The following is a 20,360-nucleotide window of genomic DNA, read 5'->3' as shown; positions in this document are numbered from 1 at the left end:
TCATCATCTGTATTCTACCAAGGACCTCATTCTGGATGACGAATGCAGAGCAGACTTCCTGTCAATATCTTCTGTAGATATACAGTGCCGTTTGTGTCTACAAAGAATGATAAATGGCCAAAATGGATGTTGGTAAATGCCTTGTCCAACATCTGTATGGCCAGCAATTGGCAACGAGTTATCCTCTCCTAGCTGTTACGATCACAAAATACATATAGCCAAACAACTGAATGTCTCATTGTTATATTTTTACATATGCCATTATTTGCCTTCCTCAATGGGTGTTGAGACAAGAAGTGAAGGAAGTTACCCATATACTGGGCAAGCTGCTCTGCTAATGTAAATGCACACAACTCTGACTTCAGTTGAGTTTTGCCCATTTACACCAGCAGAAAATTTAGCTGGCTGTATCTGTCACAGATGGAAAAATGCAGATAGGTAAATACAATTTATTAATTGGTTGGTAGATCAAAAATCTTTCAGGGCCAGTTCCACTCTATGTCCCAGAGGGGGGACATTTTGCCTTTGGATAGCTGATTTCTAAGAAATATAAGCTAGACAGCTTTCTACTGGCTGTGCATATGAGGATGCCAAAGAACATTTACTGTTCCAGTGAAAGTCAGTTATTTATACTTAATAAACTGGCTTCTGCTATCAGTATAAAACAAGTTCTGCCTTAAATTTTGCCCTTTTTGCTTAAACCAGGTCTTTGTATTTTTGATTAATTTATCACAGCTGCAGAAATGCAAATCTGGAAAGCCACACTTTCTGGAGGATGGCAGATTACTAGAGACCAACAGCTTAGTATGGAGGTTGTTGACAAAATATTTCCGATACAAGTCATCTGAAGTTTTAGGGATCTGCAGTGCAGATCTGAAGTCAGAAGTAGTCTCATTTCAATAGATGCTGAAATGTCAAAATTCCTAATGCAATCTAATCATTACCCAGCTACAAGCGGTTTTCTGTAAGTTCAGTTATTAAGGGTCCTAAAAGGTTAACAGCATTTACAGAATTGTTTGTACTCTGTTCTGTTACTCAAGGGAGAGTAGGAGATAGAAACAATCTATGTGGCAAGCAAAGGAGTTATATTTTTGAAGAAAGCACAGCTTAAGGCAGCAAGATAGGACTTCTAGAGTAAAACTTTGTTCCCCAGACCTCATTAACGTCTGAAATCTAATCAGTGTGGCTAGCTGTCTGTGTGATCTTTGAAAGGCAATCATTGGCTTGGTACCTGAGCTCTGATTAATATTTGGAAGCAGGAACCCAAAACAAATAGCCCTCTCTCAAATATTTATATGTTCAAATATTTAAAAAAAATCTGAAGTTAGCTCTTTATCCCCCTATAGTGGCTATTCAACAGGGTTTATGAGTCTGCTACTGCCTCCTACTTGGTCCTTTAGCTCTACCTGTAGCAGCTCAGGTTTTTACATCTAGTGGTCTGGGGTTTGCTCCTTGCCTATGTTACTTATAGCATCATTCCTGATATTTTAAAAAGACTAAAAAAACCCACATTAGACTTTACACACTGATCTGAACAAAAAGGCTCAGGCTTGATTTCTTCAGACAAGGAGTTCTACAGCTGGGATCCTACCACTGCAAATATTGTGGCCCTTGCACTCAATTAGACTAAACCTGGTTCGCTCTAGCAGCGCTGGCCCTATGGAGTGTACCTTATCTATATTTTAATTAGGGCTGTCGATTAATCTCAGTTAACTCATGCGATTAACTCAAAAAAATTAATCGTGATTAATCACAGTTTTAATTGCACTGTTACACAGTAGAATACCAATTAAAAATTTTAATATTTTGGATGTTTTTCTACATTTTCATATACATTGTATTCAGTGTTGTAATTGAAATCAAAGTGTATATTATTTTGACTACAAATATTTGCACTGTAAAAATGATAAAAGAAATAGTATTTTTCGATTCACCTGCACTACAGTACTTGTGTGAATCTTTGTCGTGAAAGTGCAACTTACAAATGTAGGGGGTTTTTTTTAAACACATAACTGCACTCAAAAACAAAACAGTGTAAAACTTCAGAGCCTACAAGTCCACTCAGTCCTACTTCTTGTTCAGCCAATCGCTAAGACAAACAAGTTTGTTTACATTTACAGGAGATAATGCTGCCCTCTTCTTATCTACAGTGTCACAAGAAAGTGAGAACAGGCATTTGTATGGCACTTTTGTAGCTGGCATTGCAAGGTATTTATGTGCCAGATATGATAAACATTCGTATGCTCCTTCATGCTTCGGCCACCATTCCAGAGGACATGCTGCCATGCTGACGACACTTGTTAAAAAAAATGTGTTAAAATTTGTGACTGAACTCCTTGGGGGAGAGTTGTATGTCCCTTGCTCTGTTTTACCTGCCTTCAGCCATATATTTCATGTTGGATGATGACCCAACACATGTTCATTTTAAGAACACTTTCACTGTAGACTTCACAAAACGCAAAGAAGGAACCAGTGTGAGGTTTCTAACCAACCCAAGGTTTAAGAATCTGAATTGCCGTCCAAAATCTGAGAGGGACCAGGTATGGAACACGCTTTCAGAAGTCTTAAAAGAGCAACACTCCAACGCAGAAACTACAGAACTCGAACCACCAGAAAAGAAAATCAACCATCTGCACATGGGATCTGACTCAAATGATGACAATGAACATGCATTGGATTATTATTGAGCAGAATCCATCATCAGCATGGACTCATGTCCTCTGGAATGGTGGATGAAGCATGAAGGGACATATGAACCTTTAGCGCATCTAGGACGTAAATATCTTGCGACGCCGGCTACAACAGTGCAATGCGAACGTCTGTTCTCACTTTCAGTTGACGCTGTAAACAAGAAGTGGGCAGCATTATCTCCTGCTAATGTAAACAAACACATTTGTCTTAGCGATTGGCTGAATAAGAAGTAGGACTGAGTGGACTTCCAGGCTCAAAAATTTTACATTTATTTTTAATGCAGTATTTTTGTGCATAATTCTACATTTGTAAGTTCAACTTTCATAATAAAGAGATTGCACTACAGTACTTGTATTAGGTGAATTGAAAAATGTGATATTTTGTTTTTTACAGTGCAAATTCTTGTAATCAAAAGTATAAAGTGAGCATCGTACACTTATTGTGTTGTAATTGAAATCAATATATTTGAAAATGTAGAAAACATCAAAAATATTTAAATAAATTGTATTCTATTATTGTTTAACAATGGGATTCATTTTTTAAATTGAGATTACTTTTTTTAATCGCTTGACAGCCCTAATTTTTATATGGCAACTATGTCTCTAGCATCCAGGCACATGGCTTTGGAAGGTCATGGAGGACGAGGCCATTTCTGAAGTAACCAAGTCACATTCTGTTCACAGCTTCATAGACTAGGAGCAGGCCTTTGAAAGTTGTTGGGAGGTAAACACAGAGCCAATGGAGTTCACAGAGCAGACAGGTGCTGTGTCCTTCTTAGCCAGCATTGTCAAGCCTGCAGGAAACGTCACAGCCTTGTGATAGCTGTGGATGGCCCTAGACAGAATGTGTTACAATTGGCTCTTGCCCAAAGGAGACAAAAGCAAGGATCAAAGTAGCCCACCAAAGCAGAGGCCCATCTCCGAGGAAACTGTGACCCCCTGTGAAAAGAGCTCACATTCAATAAAATGTACATTGTTCAGACAAAACAGAATCTCCCTGGAATTGCTGCAAGCCGGTACTGTACTTTCATGACCCAATACTGTACTCCGAGATTAAATCTTATCAAATTGCCATAGTGGTGACATAAAATGTTATGTTTAAAGCCTACTAGCTTGTGTCTTATTTTATAAACTCCCAAAGTTATCAAGTCAGTATAAGAAAAAAACTGCCCTGATAAGAGAGAGACTTCAAAGAAAAATGATTAAAATACAATATTTACACTGAAATATAAAAATCTGAATTTTACTACTTCCATTTTGTCATTAATATGCAAAATCATAAACTAATTTTTCAGCCAGCCTTCCTCTAGCCTCTAATATTGAACGCTTGTTTTAATGTGTGCAACTGACTGCAGCTACAGACGGTATGTGCAGCTTGTGTATATATATACTCATCATGAAGCAGACTCCCTAAAACTGTAATTTACACACACACACACACACACACACACACACACAGAGGCTTGTGTGCACAAAACAGGGTGCACCAACATTGCAAAACTGATTCTTTGCAAATGAGGGCCCACCCAGTCCAACTCCCATTACCTTTAAGAGGAATTGGATCGAGTCCCAGTGAAGGCCAGATCTAAGATAATGGGCTTGTATGTTTAGATACAGAGGAGAAAGGCTATCAGAATACTTCATCATGGATGAAGTAATCTGAATAACTGAAATGTACGTTTTACCAGTGCTAACCACTGTTTCCTATTATTCCTTTCTAAAATGTTTCCCTGATTGATAAAAAGAGGCTGTTTAAGACTAGGAATTTTAGCAATAGCTGTGTGGAATAATCCTTTTTAAAATACCACCCTTAATTCAGTAGTCAGATTAAGAGCTGTTTGCACTAATTCATGTCACATTTAATTCAAAATTAGTCACTCAATTTGCATTTTGAAACACACACCCTGCACACATACACACCAAGCCCTGGTTAATTACACAGCTGTAGTAGGCAACCAGCAAAGAAATATAATGCTTGAACATTCAAAGCTTCAACATCTTCTATTTTTTAAATTAGTAAAAAAGAGCAAAAGTAACTGAACGGCCAGTTTCGGAATAGTCAGAAAAGTATTTCATATGTTTTGGTATCAGATATATGGGGTAGTGAAACAGTTCTTCTGGAAAATAACTTGTTCTAATTCACTGTAATTTCAGAAGCATGTTCTCACTCTATTTTAGTAAGAATCCAAAATAATAAGACTCAAAATATCTGAGACATGAAAGTGCCAATCTTCAGCGGCATTCAGCAGCTTTACATCACTCAATCCATGTGAGCACCCCAAAACTGGGATAGCCAGTCTCAGGAGGATCATTCCAATGCAAAAGGGATCCTCTAGCATTGTAGTGCTGATGTAGCAGCCAGCTGTGCCAATTCAGATATTTCTTAGAGGTGGGGAGGAGCAAACTCCAATTCCCACTTGTCTCCTCCCACAGGAACCCCAGGTCTCTTTCAGCTAGGGAGTCTCCCCCCCTCTCTTACCCACACAGCACATGAGCGGGTGCTGCCAGGAATCGAGTTCTGAAAGAACTCCCCTGCACTCCCTGTGCACCAGATCACAACACTATTTGACCCAGCTGACCTTCTATATGGACACGTGGGTGGCCAGGCGAAATTTGAGCAGCGCTGCAAGGCCGTGCACCAGGTCACAATCCCACTCACTGAAATTTGGCTGAGCTGTCTTTCCAGCCATACGGAGGGGTGGCCAGGTCACGTGTCAGTGATGATGTGACCACACTGCCAGAGCAATGCTCCAGACCGTTCCAGCAGCAGCCATCACACTGATTTAGTCTGGGGCCACTGCTCAGAAGTGGTCAGGCCATAGTCCCCCAGCTCCACAGAACTATGGGACTTTGAGCAAGTGCAACCCCCGCCAGCCAGCCCTCCTTTATTGGCACCACTTGTAGCAGCTCCTTTACCAGCTTCTATGGCTTGGGTTACCCTGGGAACCATTGACAGATAATGTAATGTAGAGCAGCCCTCAGCCGCATTATTGGAGAAATTCTATGGTTATTCCTCTCCTTTGGGCCTTTCTCCAGTACTGGAATAGGTCTTCAGAGGTCAGCCTAGTCTCCCTAAAGGGCAGCAGCCTCTGAGAATCTATCCAGTTACAACTGCTAGATACTGTTATTGACTCAAGGCAGATAGTGCTCCAATAAAGTTCCCTACCAACCATATGTTGGAAACACTACAGCTTGTGCATTGGGGTTTATGGGGCACTATCTGCCCTTACATTTGCTAGAGCAGGAAAGTGAATGACCCCAAGGTGGGGCAGAAGGGGAAGAGGTCTGGGTATTCACTTTGTAGGTATTGCTGCAAATGTATATAGATTCAAGACTAGTCTCAGCAAATGAGAGTTGTTTCTCTGTAGATTCTCCAGGGCGAGGACTAAGCCTTCTTTTGAGTTTGTTCAGTATTTAGCACATGGTAGGTGCTACCAAAAACATAGTACTTAGTCCCAACCTCTCAAAACAGCACTTTCCAATGTACGGCACACCATGGTGAATGTTGCAATAATACCTAGACTGCTGAGTTACTGACTTGTGAGAGAGATGAAAAAGAAGCCTCATTTCACCATTGTTTCCCTTTTAAAAAAACGTATTACCATGTTCTGCTTGATATCTCATCGTCACTAGGGGGAGCTAATTTATCCTTTCCACTCCACAAAGTGACCGAGAGTCACATTGGAGCTTTGTTTTTGCACCAGTGGCAGTAGCACTCCGCTTGTGAAAAGTTTGTCTGTTAATTTAGAGTCAAATCCTGTCCTTGGGGACATCCAAAATTCAGATAAGTGAGGATCCAGCTGGTGCGGAAGGAATCCCTCTTCCGTGGCCATGGAGCTGTTCCACAGGTACTATTCTACTGGCGTCTCAGAATCCTATGGGCTCCAGGGGTGCTGCTAGAGAGAGAAACATTAGCTGTCCAGTTTTCTGTGTTATCTCCCCTATTCCTGCTTCAGGCTAACAGTTCACTGTAGCTTCACTCCCCTCACTTTTGGTCTATCTTATTCATTTAGATTTTACACTCTTGGGGACGGGGACAGTTTCTATGTGTTGGCGCAGTGCCTAGCAGAATGGGACCCCAATCTCCTTGAGGCCTCTACAAGCTACTGTAAAATCCAAGATACCCAGGTTTGATGATGATGGTTATGTAAAAAACTGCTCAGATATTTTTGTTTTGCAGGAGAAATTCCTACAAAAGCTCAAATACAAATTACTCTGTAAAAGTCAGTTTCTCAAATTAGGCACATTGGCAACGAAAGCCAAAAAGGCACCATTATTATAGATTAAAGACATAAATTTATGTTTATGGATATGTGCAGTCAGCTCTTCTAAAGATGCTGCCTAATCATTTCAAGCATAGAGCAATAGTGACACCCAGTGACCAGATTTATAATTCTTCATGGACCTCGTATTTCTCAACCACATTTAACCTTAGAGTGTCTTTGACAGGTAATTTACATTTCTGTGCACGTTGTCTCAACAAAAGCTTTCAGGTGAGGAAGCTTTAATTTTAAAGCTTTGTCTATTTTAAAACCAAGAATATGCATGGAGTTTTAGTGTTTGCAAAGGACAAAGTAATAAAGTAAATGTATATCTTGAATATTCAATTCCTACCATCTACAACCGCCCCCTTCTCTCCCCTGCCCCCGATTTTAGGAATCAAAAACTGGGATATTGACACTTGAGCTGCTGAGGCTTTGAGGACTGATGGAAAAACAATATTGAAGACATGACCTATGCTTCCATTTCTAATGCACCTATCCCTGAAGTATTCACTGAACGTGTCAACCACAGGCATCTTATAAGTGTGGCTAACAAACAACAGGCTGTATTACATGCTGTTAATTTGCCACTATATGCAAAGTATTTCCAAAGTGCAATTAACTTTTGCTTCTTTTTTTTTTTCTCCTCTGCAATAGGTCTCGATTGTTTCAGTTCAAAGAACCTTGCGCTGCAAGCACAGAAAAAGCTCCTGAGTAAAATGGCTACCAAAACTATGGCTAACATGCTCATCGACGACACAAGCAGCGAAATATTTGATGAGTTATATAAAGTCACTAGAGAACATACAAGGAACAAGAAGGAAGCTCACAAAATTATGAAGGACTTGATTAAAGTGGCAATAAAAATTGGGATCCTCTACCGAAACAATCAATTCAACCAAGAAGAGCTGGAAATCGTAGACAAATTCAGAAAGAAGCTGAATCAGACAGCCATGACAATTGTCAGTTTTTACGAGGTAGAATACACCTTTGATAGAAATGTTCTCTCAGAACTCCTGAATGAATGTAAAGACCTGGTGCATGAACTGGTAGAGCGACATCTGACACCAAGGTCCCACGGGCGTATCAACCATGTCTTCAATCACTTTGCAGATGTGGAATTCCTCACTGCCCTGTATAGCCTTGATGGGGATTGCCGACCATACCTCAAAAAGATCTGTGATGGAATCAACAAACTACTTGATGAGAAAGTCCTTTGAAACTTTGCCTTTTACAAAACAAAAAAACTCATTCCTAGAGCTGCAGCAAACTGGCCATACTTGGTGAGTTGTGGCAAAGCTTGTGAGCTTCCTTCCTACCATCCTCCTATTACACGGACTTAATCAGAAACCAGCATGTGCTCACTTGGCTTATTATGAACAAAACAAAACCAGAAAGCTACAAATTGTAATTCGCAGTTCACAGGGATTTCAGCCGTTTCAAAGGAGGGGAGTCAATGGGGCTGCTGATGCTTATTATTCAGAACAAGATCACAGCACATCCTAACCTCAGTATCTGTGTTGGGGTCTTGTTATGTGAAAATGAACCTAAACTCAAGACATGTGGCAGCGTCAAAGATAAAAGGGAAAAGACAGAAAGGGTGTTGCATGGAATTGACCCCCAAACTGTTCTTGTATATGTTTTTATTATTCCTAAAAAAGATCTCCAAGGCTTAGATGGAAAATGCGGTTCTGATGGGCACAAGTTCTCTCCTTTCAGTAGTGTCAGGAACCGATATGAGAGCACACCTCCAATTTTGCAGGTGATTAAGACCATACTGGAGAGCAGAACTTTATAAAAGGGGGAGAAGTGAGACGAGTAGAGAAGCTTCTTTAAGAAGCATGTTCCCACTGGAGATTTTTGCTTTGCATCTGAGACTGTAAGTGAGAAACTTTTATTTTGATTCTGAAAAATAGCTCAGTGACTCTAAAGTCAAACATAATGAAGAAACTAAATAATGAAGTACAACATTGGCTTCAATAATAACATGGGTCCCACACCGTGACATCAAATAGGCTTAGATTAGAGGGCCATGCTACTTCCTCTGCAATTACTGTTTTCACTTCCAGAGCATAGATTTCCTGCTGAAGAACACCATGATATAAAGAGCTGAACACCTGACAGGAATAGTGATATTACTGGATCAATGAAGCCATCATCTGTCCCTTCCTTCTTCACTGAAACACCATTTCCACCTGCAAATAGCAAAAGCTCTCAAAAGACAATATTCAATGTATGGAACAACTTTTCAGCCTTGGCTTAGTGTATGTCCATCGTAATTAATTGTGTTTACAGTCAAATAGTGAAGTGTGGCAAACAGGGGGGCCCAAGCTGGTATTTTCACAGTGCCATCTAGAACATCCACAGCTCTATAACTAGGGCTTGTTAACATGGGAAAGTTATGAGCAACACCAAGGACTTATTGCATCTTATGCTGATACACATTAAAAAAAGCCACCCGAACAAACACACCAACACCTATTACAGAACAAGGATGAACTAAAGAACTTGCAGAAAAGTTACAGTGGTTGCAACAACACAACTGTCCTGGCGAAAATCCAGATTTTATAATCCCTAGTCCAGAGCATCACAAAAGAAAACAGCACGGTCTAGTGCTTAAAACTACCAACTCAAGCTCTGCCACTGATGTCAAAGATTACAGACATGTCACTTAGCTTCTCTGTGTCGCAACCCGTAAAATTTCCCCTTTATAAATTGCTCTGAAATTATTGGATAAAAAACCCCACATTATATAAGAGTTTAGCATTGCTATTAGGAAACTAAGGGCTTGGATACACTTGCAAGTTAGAGCGCATTAAAGCAGCCCCAGGCGCCCTAACTCACGACCCGTCCACACTGGCAAGGCATTAGGGCACCTGGACTCTGCAGCTGGAGCGCTCCTGGTAATCCACCTCCACGAGAAGCATAACACTTGCTGCGCCTCGGCTGAAATGCCCAAGCATCAGTGTGAACGAGGTGTTGCATTACTGCACTCTGATCGGCCTCTGGAAACGTCCCATAATCCCCTTAGGTCAAGTGGCCACTCTTGTCATTGTTTTGGAATCAGCTGCAGGAATGCGGATATGCCCTTTCAAAGCCCTGTTTCTGATAGCCAGCTGCTTATCTGCTCCGGGACAAAGCAACCATTAGTGTGGAATGTTGCTTGCTGGGAGGGGGGGGGGCGGGCGGCGGCAGGGGGAGAGGGGTCTCCTGCTGTCTGAACTTACAAGACAGCATGCTGACATGCTCTCAGCCCCCCAAAAACGCACTCTCTTTGTGGCTACGCCAGTGTGCTTGAATCTGACAGTGTGGACACACTGCAGCGCTTTCCCTACTGCGCTCTCCGAGGGCTGGTTTAACTCACAGCGCCCTACGTCTGCAAGTGTAGCCAGGCCCTAAGACTGAGGAAATCCTGGTACCAAACGAAATGTTGGCAGAGAATTATGTTGCTCGTTATTGAACTGAGGCAACTTTTCTCTTTTAGAGGCAGAGGCAAAATGCATTACCAATTCATCTGAAAGCCAACTTTGTTGTGCTAAAATCTCCAAAAGTGAAATTATTAATTAATTTCAACCTTTACATTGCACCCATTAATCTACAGGCACTATCTGCAATAGAGCAGAGCACGACAGAAAGAGTAGGCTCTATGATAGGACATTTTCGTACCTCAAGGCCTCCTAGAAGCAAGACATTCACTGAAATATGTCAAGTGGTCAGTCTAAGAAAACAAGTTGGTCTACTCAACATAGGTGGTTGAGAAAGAGTTTTCTTGTACTGCGTATATTTGAGAGTTCAAGATATTTTCCCAACTCAAATCAGGGCAAAAAGTCAAATTTCAAAAACATTCCGGGGGGGAAGGGGGAGAGCAGATTTTTGTTTTGAGTCAATCCAAATGTTTCATTTCAGTAATTTTGACTTTTTTTTTTTTAATTTAAATAAGCGCCTTTTTGAGGCTCATTAACTTAAATTTCAAAACAAAAAGTAGTTTTGAGCCAGCTAAATCAGAATTTTTCACTTCAAATATTTTTCTCAACATTTTTTCAAGGTGGGAAATTCATTGAACTTGACCCTGTTCTGTGAAAACTTTGGTTTGGCAAATCAGCATTTTCTATAGGTCAAGCATTTTAGCTCCTTATAACTAGCGGACATAGACCTCTATCACTAAGTGCAACAATATATCCGCCAACAGCAGGTATGTACAGTTAGCCAAAATATCCATTAAGTTACACAGGGCTAGATCATGGAGGAGTCAAGTCCCACCAGCTAAAGCTGGCAGAGTTCATTTCCCCATCTGTGCTGCCTTGATTGCAGCATAGATACGTTGGTGTCAGGTTAGAGCCATAGAGGCTGCTCTCTGTCCCATGCCATGGCCTTTTGATATGAATAATTTGTGCAGAGTAAGAGGCATCTTATATTACCATACTTCCCTGGACAAGTGCATGCTGCAGGTCAAGATCTGGCCCTTAAAACATGGTACTTAGGAGGGAACCCACTAAAAAGAAAATCTACAGCAGTATCAAATGTTATTGTGTCTGTATGCACTAACCTTTCCCTGTTTTGAAATTCTGTGAATTTTATAGCAACACCCTTGGCTTACAAACACAGCAGATTTATAGTACATTTAAAACTCTCCCCCCACCATTGTGTTCATCCACTCCCACAGCTCTAAAGATACTTCGGTTTGAGACAGTACCTCCTTTTAGATGACATGCGAGTGACAGATAACGTTGAAGACAACACAGTTGTCAAATACTGTGCCAAAGGGTGTATTACAGTAATTAGATGCATATTTTTAAAACTCATGAAAAATTATGTATTTGAAAGCTATTTCATTACCTAAGCAATGCTTACAGAGCAGATCACTGATCTCATCAGTATTACAGAGAGTTGTTTTCACATGTAAACATTATTCAAAATACTATAGCAACACAGACTTCAGAACATTTTCTTATACTTCTGTCTTTTCTCCCCCACAAAACAAATATGTCATATGCATTGCAACAACAATCCCATGTTTCCTTTATATAGTGCAATTGTCCTTAGATAGCTGGATACCCAGCTACCTGATTCTGATACTAAAGGGGTACAGTTGCACATGAACAATCAGAAGTGTTCTTTTATCTCATCTTAGAAGAGTGTATTTCAAATGCACAGGAAAAAAAGCCATTTAAAATGGGTAGGCCGCTTGTGTTGGAGCGATTTTCCACCCATTTCCCTTTAATCCATGAAGCTTCTGTTCAATAGCAACTTATGTGGACTGCCCTTCTGTGGCATAATACAGAGATAAAATCTGGGCAGAAGGACTTGCAAGATTTGCCTTAAGTGGTAAAAATGTAGGCATTCTCCAGAACCATATTTAATAATCTACATTTACATACAATATTGGCCAAAATCTGCCCCAAAGCACTACTTATCAGACTGCTGGGGGGTGGGTTTTTTTGAGAGTATATAATACATCCAACACAAATCCTAGTGCACAGAGCATATCAGATTTCAGAGGGTATTTTTATTTTGTTTTGGAGCAAGCTAAGTGCATGTAAGATTTAAAAAAAAAAACAAAGCCAGAATAAAGCTGCCATTCAAGAAGGAGGACAGTTGAAAGAAAAACGATACTCTGTATGTGGTTTCTTTTTATGTCTTGCATATATCAGTATTCAGAGTCTGGTATTTTAGAAAACAGCCAAATGTCTGTCATTTTATTTATAAATTTTAGTAGCCTTAAGGTGGAGGAAAAAATGTTTTCAAGTATTTCTGATACTTGTATATCCTGTATATTCATTGTTTACTTTTATACTGGTGGCTTGGTATGTAATAATATTGGCAATGTTCAAGTCACCCATAAAGTATATGATGTATTATCATAATATTTGTGGATTAAATGATTTGTGATTACTGTATTTTTGGTTTCCTTTAGTTTTCATTTTGCTACCTTGTGATGGGGTGCTCTACTCACCACTAGGATGGTGCCTCCTCCTGACCGTTCTGGGAATTAGCCTTGCGGGTCAATGCCCCTTCCCACAGTTGCATGCCATCTCTCCACCTTCTCTCTTGGACCGTAACCTCTCTCTCGCTCCAGGAGCTGCCTCTTCTTGACTCGGCCCTCTGGCCAGGTCACTAAATATGTTTTCCCCTTTCGGGGTATCAAAGTCTTTCAACGTCTCTCTCCACACCAGCATTCTCAGGCAGTCTTCCCATTCACTACCCCCTGGTGCCACTCCCACAGTGGCTGGCAGGGGAACCCAGGCCCGCCCTTTACTCCAGGTTCTGGCTCAGGGACCCTCTAATCAGCAGTCAAGGTCTGTTCCCTCCTGCCTTTCCCTGAGCCCTTTCTGAGAGGGGGGAATGCCAGAAAAAAGGAGTTTGCCAACCTCTCAACCCCTTCCTCCCATCCAGGGAACAACCAGTGGTGCTGGAACATTTTTAATAGTGGGGGGGGAGGGTGCTGAAAACCAGCTCCCTTACCTCCCGAACTGAGGCTGGGACCCCAGGCACACGGGGCTGGCAGCCAGCACCCCTGCACTCCTACTTCCCGCACCTAGGGAAGTAACTGTGAGCTACCTGCGTCTGCAGCTTCCAAACGCTCCTGCCTTCTCCCAAAGGGTCACTGCAAACTTTCCCTCCGCTTCCAATTTCCTGTCCTTACAAACCCAGCCCAGCTAGTTCCTCCACAGCTGGGCTCCCTCACTCAGTGGATTAATTGGCCCCCTGATTGCCTTCAGCTGTGGTCTGTGAGGTTAATTAGCCCCCTTCTCAGTCTGTATTAACCATTCAGGGCAAGTGTGGTGTGAACAAACCCATCACCTGAATAATTATCAAATGAAGTTCATAGGCGAATTCAGAACTTTTAGTATCAGTTGCTACTTTAGATCAAACAATGATTATTAAATCATAAGAGGTTATCAGCTTTAAGTGTCTATGCAATTGCAACCAATGCTACCATGCATAGGAATTTAGCACTCTAAATGAAAAATACATTGAAAAACTACATTAAAAGAACATTATTAGGGTTCCAAAGTCAAAAGTGAGGAAATGCCAGAATTAAGGCTGTCTGCACAACCTTAATTTGGCCCCCTTGTGCATATGAATTAGGATAGACTAATTATATGATCACATACTATTTTTTCCCCACAGGACCCCTGCCTCACTCAATGCACAGGATGAACAGTGCTCACATAATGAGCAGCTATTCAATATTTTGTTTTCTCCCCATCATTCAGTGTGGCCACAAGCCTTAGCTACTGTATTCTATTCAAATGCTGTTCTGCGGGCAGAAGTGTTCGTTTCCTCAGGGGGGTTTCTGTGGCACTCTGTTTCTGAATGCTTCACGAACATTCATGAATTTATTTTCACAACATCCCTGTGAGAGGAGCATTTATCACAGAGCTGGTCTGGCTCCTCCTGCTGGAGAATTGCCATGCTGCTGTGAGGGGATCCAAATGCAGAGTCCCCTGTGTACAGAGCTAGCTGATTTTTTTTTTTTTTTTTTTTTTTTTAAGGATACAGGTTTTATTTCTTTTCAGTTCAGTCAAACAATCACAATCCTGTATAATATTAAACCCCCGTTTTGATGACGATTCCATGTTGATCTTAGAAAGGCTACCACTGCAATGTAAAATTATTACAATTATTGTGGATCATTCTAAAATAAAATGAACTGAATTCCACGAAGAGGCAAGACGTTTCCTTAAACTAAATATTAAGGTGGTTTGGTTTACTCTGAGGCCATTCTCTTACACTCTAACTTCTGGACCATTTACATGTGTCTCCTTTGTGCTGCATATACAGTCAATGGTGAGCAGAGAGATTGAAAGCAGCTTCTTTATCATTCAAGTTCTGTGGTCATTCAGTGGCTTCAAAGCACGGCAGCTAGGCAGAGTTTAGCCTCTGTTCCTGGCTTCTAGGCTTGCATTCCACAAGCAGATCTTATGGCTGACACCCCTCTTTGCAGTGAGGACCCTGCAGTACAATTGCCTAGGCCCTGACACTTGTGCTGTCTTCCCCACACTTCCCCGCAGCTCTTGCACGTTCCCCAGAATTCCACCTAAAATGTTGACATCTTTAGGGAAAACCCAGTGTGAGCCAACAGCCTTTGCACAGGATTTTAAAACACCATTGCTCTTTAATAGCGTGGGTGTGGAAGAGCTGACTCCCCTCTGGCACATCCCATCAGGCCTAGGCATGGCATGAGCAGGGAGAATAAACACCATCCAAAGTCAGGGGCTGACTTACCCAGGCCAGACGGGCAAGCGCTGAGCCAAAGCTGAGGAGGTGCCTTTCCACACATCTTTCTGGACTCACTGTCCCAGTCTTCCCCCAGCCCTACTATCCATACCCAGTCTCTTTACCCAGCCAGTCCCAGTTGCCTCTGGGCTCCTTGGCCAATCTCTCTCATCCCCCCACCTCAGCCTCCAGTGCCCCTCATTCTCCCATTTCCTGTCCCCACTGACTGAGTACCAATCTCCCTCCCCAGGCTCCTTGTCCAAACTCAGTGTCCCACCCCCAGCTTCTTGTTCAAGTTCTCCCCACACACTCCAGCCCTGTGTCCCCTCCCCTTTCCCCCTGTGTCCTTCTCCTTCGCAGTCTCCCCTTTGACTCATCTGACCTCAGTTTTCCCTCCACTCTCTAACTCCCAGTCCCCTCACCCTACACACTTCCCTCCCCAGCTCCCATTCTCCTTGCCCAGACAGACCCAGTCCCCCGCCCCCAGCTCCGAGTTTCCCCTTTACCCCAACACCTAGTTTTCCTCTCCCCCTCCATGCCTGTTTCCAGTCCCAGTTTCGGTTTCCATTTCCCCCTCCCCACTCAAAGCTGCTACTCTGAAACCAAAGTTCTGACTCTCATCCCCTCCACATTCACAGCAGACCTCTTCCTCCTCCACACGCCTTAGGCCCATCAGGTGATATGCTCTCAGTTTAATTGCCCAGATTAGGTGCAGCTGAAAGTAGCTCAGAACTGCAATTGCAGGGAAAGTCCTGCTCAGTTCCAGGCTTGAATATGCTCAGTGCAGACAGAATCTTTGGGAAATTTAGCTGCTAAAATCCAAGAGGCATGTGCAAACTGCAATATTTCCAAGCCAAATTTGGGCTTTTGGGGGGGGGGGGGGTGTCAAAAGGCACATCCCTGACACAAATTCAGGCTCCCTGACAAATTTCAAGTCTCTGCTCCAACACTAAGGTGGACTAGAGCATTTCAAAGAAAAGGATTGCCAGAATTTTTTTTAACATGGACAAAACACAGAATTTTTCCCTAGTCTCATTCTCAAACATCTGAATCATTTTGGCTGAAATTTTCCAAAGCTTTCAGCCTTAGGCAGACTCAGCATGGAAAATTTCAGCCCAGATGATTAAAGTTTGGCAAAGTTGTAAGCAACTAAAAAGAAGTGTCACACACCATTTACCAGCCCTGCTTATAATAAACCACTTTCAGCCTGGTATAGAAGGCAGAAGACTAAACACTATATTCTTCACTTCATTCTTGTTTAAATTAACTTGTGTCAAATATTTTTATGTATGTAATAGTAATATTAAAGAATATAAGTATGATTCAGTACATCCTGAGAAGGTGGCTAGTGGCATTCATTATGCAGTCTATTTATTAAACAATATGAAGCACAATAAATAGTACTGAGTAAATGCTGTCTTACTTATTGCAAATACGTTGTAGAATAGTGTATAAGTGATGGATTCAAAATGGAGTTGGAAGCTACACTACAATAGTCTCATTTCAGCAATAACATTGCAAAAGACAGTCTTACAATAGATGGTAGAAGAAGTAGGTTTATTTCCCCGTCCCTACGTAGAATGTCAGATAAGTAACAGTGTCAAAAAGAGAGAGACACACACATACACTGAGAAAGGACTGTCAAGTTGTTTTAGGCCAAAAAGAGGTCTAAAAATGATGTCTCAAGCATTTGCAAGGAAAGCAGCAACGTAATATCTGGGTGCTATATACAACCATCAAAATGACTACTATCCATTAAACAGAACAAGTCTCTGCTCCTGCCCAAATTATGGGATGAGCAGGGATAGAGACTTATGGGAAGGGGTATAATGTGATTGCAATAGGGCAGTTTTAATTCATATTTAGAAATACAATAGATATGATGGATATTCCTATTCAGATGTCCCGTTGAAAATATTTTCAGAGTATCTGAGAAAAAAATGACAACTAAAAAAGATAAAATGTGGATTGTGAGAGCAAAAGCAGTACTGCAAATGCAGACAGAAGGAACAGGTTTTTTCCCCCAACAGCCTCTTCTCTAACAAAGTAGCAACTATCAGCACCAAAAAAAGGATGAATTACTACATAGTGGCAAGTACACAAAAATAGACGTTTTAGGGCAGGCCTACACTTAAAACACTGCAGCTGCACCACCGTAGCACTTCCGTGAAGACACTATTAGGCCAACGGGAGACCTTCTCCCACTGGCATAGTTAATCCACCTCCCTGAGAGGTGGTAGCTATGTCGACGGGAGAAGCCCTCCCCACCAACGTAGTGCTGTTTACATTGGCGTTAGATCAGTATAACTGCGTTGCTGAAGGGTGTGGATTTTTCATATCCCCAAATGATGTAGCTCTACTGATGTAGACCTGGCCTTAGAATGCTCTTGTGAGGTCTGGCTATCTTTTTCTTTAACTCCATTACAACATGGGCACTTTGGAAGAACTGGCTAATTATGAATGTCAGATGGAAAATAACCATTGACTTTGCTAAACATTGTAAAATATCTGTCCTCTTTAGAAAACCGTTCAACTTCTCCCATCTCTATAACTCAGTTCTATTTACATGGGGCAATTAAAGTATTATTCAATGCCCTCTGATAAAAACTGTACATAAAATCCAATTTGCAAAGATTTCAGTGTCTTTGTTTCTGTAGCAACCTGCAAAAAATGTCAAAGAGCCCTTAGTTCACAATAAAACACCAAAAGGAAGTTGTGTCATTCTGGTTCAGTCAGACTAGGAGTTAAAATCCTACACTTCAATAATTACATTTTCTCTAACTCCAATGTAGCTGTAAAAGCAAGCCTGTGACAATTCTTCAAGCATAAGTGCTAAATGCAGACACAACATTGGGGTTTTACACAAGTTATAAGACACAGAAAAATTTCCCAATTTTAAATTAAGTCATGGTGGCTATTCCTGACCTCCAGGTAAAGTCTCAATCAGATCTATTCATCCTTATGAATCTGTGTTCCAGTAGATTCTTAGGAAGAGTAAACCCTGCACGTAGCTTGCGGGATTTTTAGAAATAATTTGTACTATGCAAACTAATAAACCAATAAATTACAAGGAAAATGTCAAATGCAGATGTGCACATAAATGCAGAATCACACAAGAAAAAGTACAGTGTATAAGTGTGTGAGCTTTAACTACAGCCACATTAGAATATGGCTAGTCTTGTAAATGGTGGTTAACACATAATTAGGCCTCAGTTTGACATGTCTCCTGCCCCCTGGTTTTAACTCACAGAAGCTGACAACACAAATGTGTGCAGCAGGGAGTTACAGAACTGGTCCGAGGAAGAGAGTTCATGTGAACGATTCTCCTATCCTGTACACTCTATGCCATCTAACTTTCTCTTGCTTTGCCTTCCCATGAGACTACACAGCCTGCAGTGGCAACAATAGCTTTACAGCTGCATTAATGCTCTCTTCATGGACACAAGAGAGAAGATGGATGGGTCCCAGATGCATCCCACTGACTGCAAATCTTAGTTTTGGGAGAGTGACAGGTGGGAAGAAAGGGGAATTAGCAGAAATAAAGGGAAATCCTGTGCCCAATCAGAGAGAGATGAATTTCACCTTACAATTATTTTATCTTCTGTCAGTCCTCACAATGTGGTTTCCTTCCTTCCACAGGGCATGGTGGCAGCTTCAGAATTGTCTATCAGATTATTAAGCACAGGACAGACTGTTCTGTCACAGAATTGCCCATAAATTCTAAACTTGCAGTAACTCTAGGATATTGCTAAAACACCAAAGACATTTTTAAAAATAGGGGTTACTTACTAGTAACTGCTGTTCTTCAGCACAGCACCTTCAGCATTGAGCTGCAGAACTATGTAAAAATGCTGTATCTGCTGGGAGTGCAGGAATGCCTTTGTACTTGGATAAAGTCATCTGCTCTATCGAAATGTGGGAATACACTCCTCCCACACATCAGTTCCTTCTCCCTAGCCCTCAGAGTCCTGAAACATAAACCACTATGAGGCACAAAAGAAGGCAGGTGGGTAGTTTGAAGGCACAGAGGCAATTTTTGAGGAACAGTTACTCGTAAGCCTCAGGGAATTCCCACTTGTGGGAGATTAGCAAGCGGGCCCTGAAGAGGACAGTGGGCAAGGTGTTCTAGGCAGAAATGGATTGTAGCACCACCTTACCAAAACACGTATTTCTAAGGCTAGCTAATTAGCCTGCAGACATGAGAGACAGTTCCGTTTAGCTCTCTGCGTTGGAGGCAAAAGAAAGAGGTGCGCTCCCTTATACAGAAGTGATTACATCATCTTAACAGAGACACTCCTGGCACCCCCCAGTGGACACTGCTTTTTTATATAGTTCTATACCTCAGTTCTAGAGGCTGGCTTTCATACATGGGAATACACAGAAGCCCTTGAAGAAGAATCAGACATTTAATATAGAAACTGAACCATGTCTGTGGTTTGCACTACCTAATTAAAAAAAAATCAGAGGGTAGAACAGATTAATGTCTACATCCTTTTAAAAGTAGAGAACTTTGACAGGTAAGGCAAAATTTCCTTTGTCTTATAAAGGCTCAGGTCTCCATATCTCAGAGCTGGGACCATAGTGAATTAATCAGTACAAAACATGAGTAACAAAGGTGGGCTATTTAAAACTGGAATTATATCATTCTTATATTATTTTGTAGTGCATCTTTTAAGTGCTATACAAAAGACAAAATAAAGTAAGAACAGAGTAATTTTTTTCCCGACAGCACTGATGTGGTTGCAAATGAGAACTGAGAAGCCTGCAATACCTCTTAAAAGGTTTTCGTTATAAAAATTAGAGTAAGGATAATATAAATTGTTGTAGAATTACCTAAATAAACCCAGCTATGCCCATCTCACCACCACCCTCCATTTTACAGATCAGGAAACTGATGCAGAGAGGTACAACTGACTTGCTCCAGAACAGATGCATTCAGAGCTAGATTTGGAGCCCCAGAATTCCCAGTTCCTGCTCCAAACTCCAGCAGCAATGTACCATATGAACAGCATGCTCAAAGCAGACAGCCCCTTCCCTAAAGAGAGGTAGACAGGGGAGTACAAGGATACATATCCACAAGACAGGCTGTGAACACAGCATACCAGTAGCCTAAGAATTGTCAAGTTTTTTTTGTAGGCAATAACACCATTGCACTAATCAACTCTAGGAATGATAAAAGCATGAATGC

The 20,360-nt window shown here is 41.4% G+C and overlaps 1 protein-coding gene across 2 annotated transcripts in view; it reads left to right on the top strand.

The window, feature by feature from the left end:
• Window positions 1-12,849, top strand: part of TNFAIP8L3 (TNF alpha induced protein 8 like 3) — a 59,931-nt gene extending 47,082 nt beyond the window's left edge. Inside the window, exon 2 of one of the 2 annotated variants that reach the window (XM_027829137.3) lies at window positions 7,610-12,849. In XM_027829137.3, the coding sequence (XP_027684938.1) occupies window positions 7,610-8,172 (563 nt within the window). In that variant the 3' untranslated portion in view covers window positions 8,173-12,849. The remainder of the gene's footprint in view (window positions 1-7,609) is intronic. The other variant, XM_043524022.1, reaches the window with a different exon arrangement.
• The last annotated feature ends 7,511 nt before the right edge of the window (window positions 12,850-20,360 follow it).

This window comes from Chelonia mydas, chromosome 10 (assembly GCF_015237465.2).
Source record: "Chelonia mydas isolate rCheMyd1 chromosome 10, rCheMyd1.pri.v2, whole genome shotgun sequence".
In the NCBI taxonomy this organism is placed as follows: Eukaryota; Metazoa; Chordata; order Testudines; family Cheloniidae; genus Chelonia; species Chelonia mydas.
Note: the sequence above shows the minus strand (reverse complement) of the source record. Positions and strands in the feature narration are given on the sequence as shown.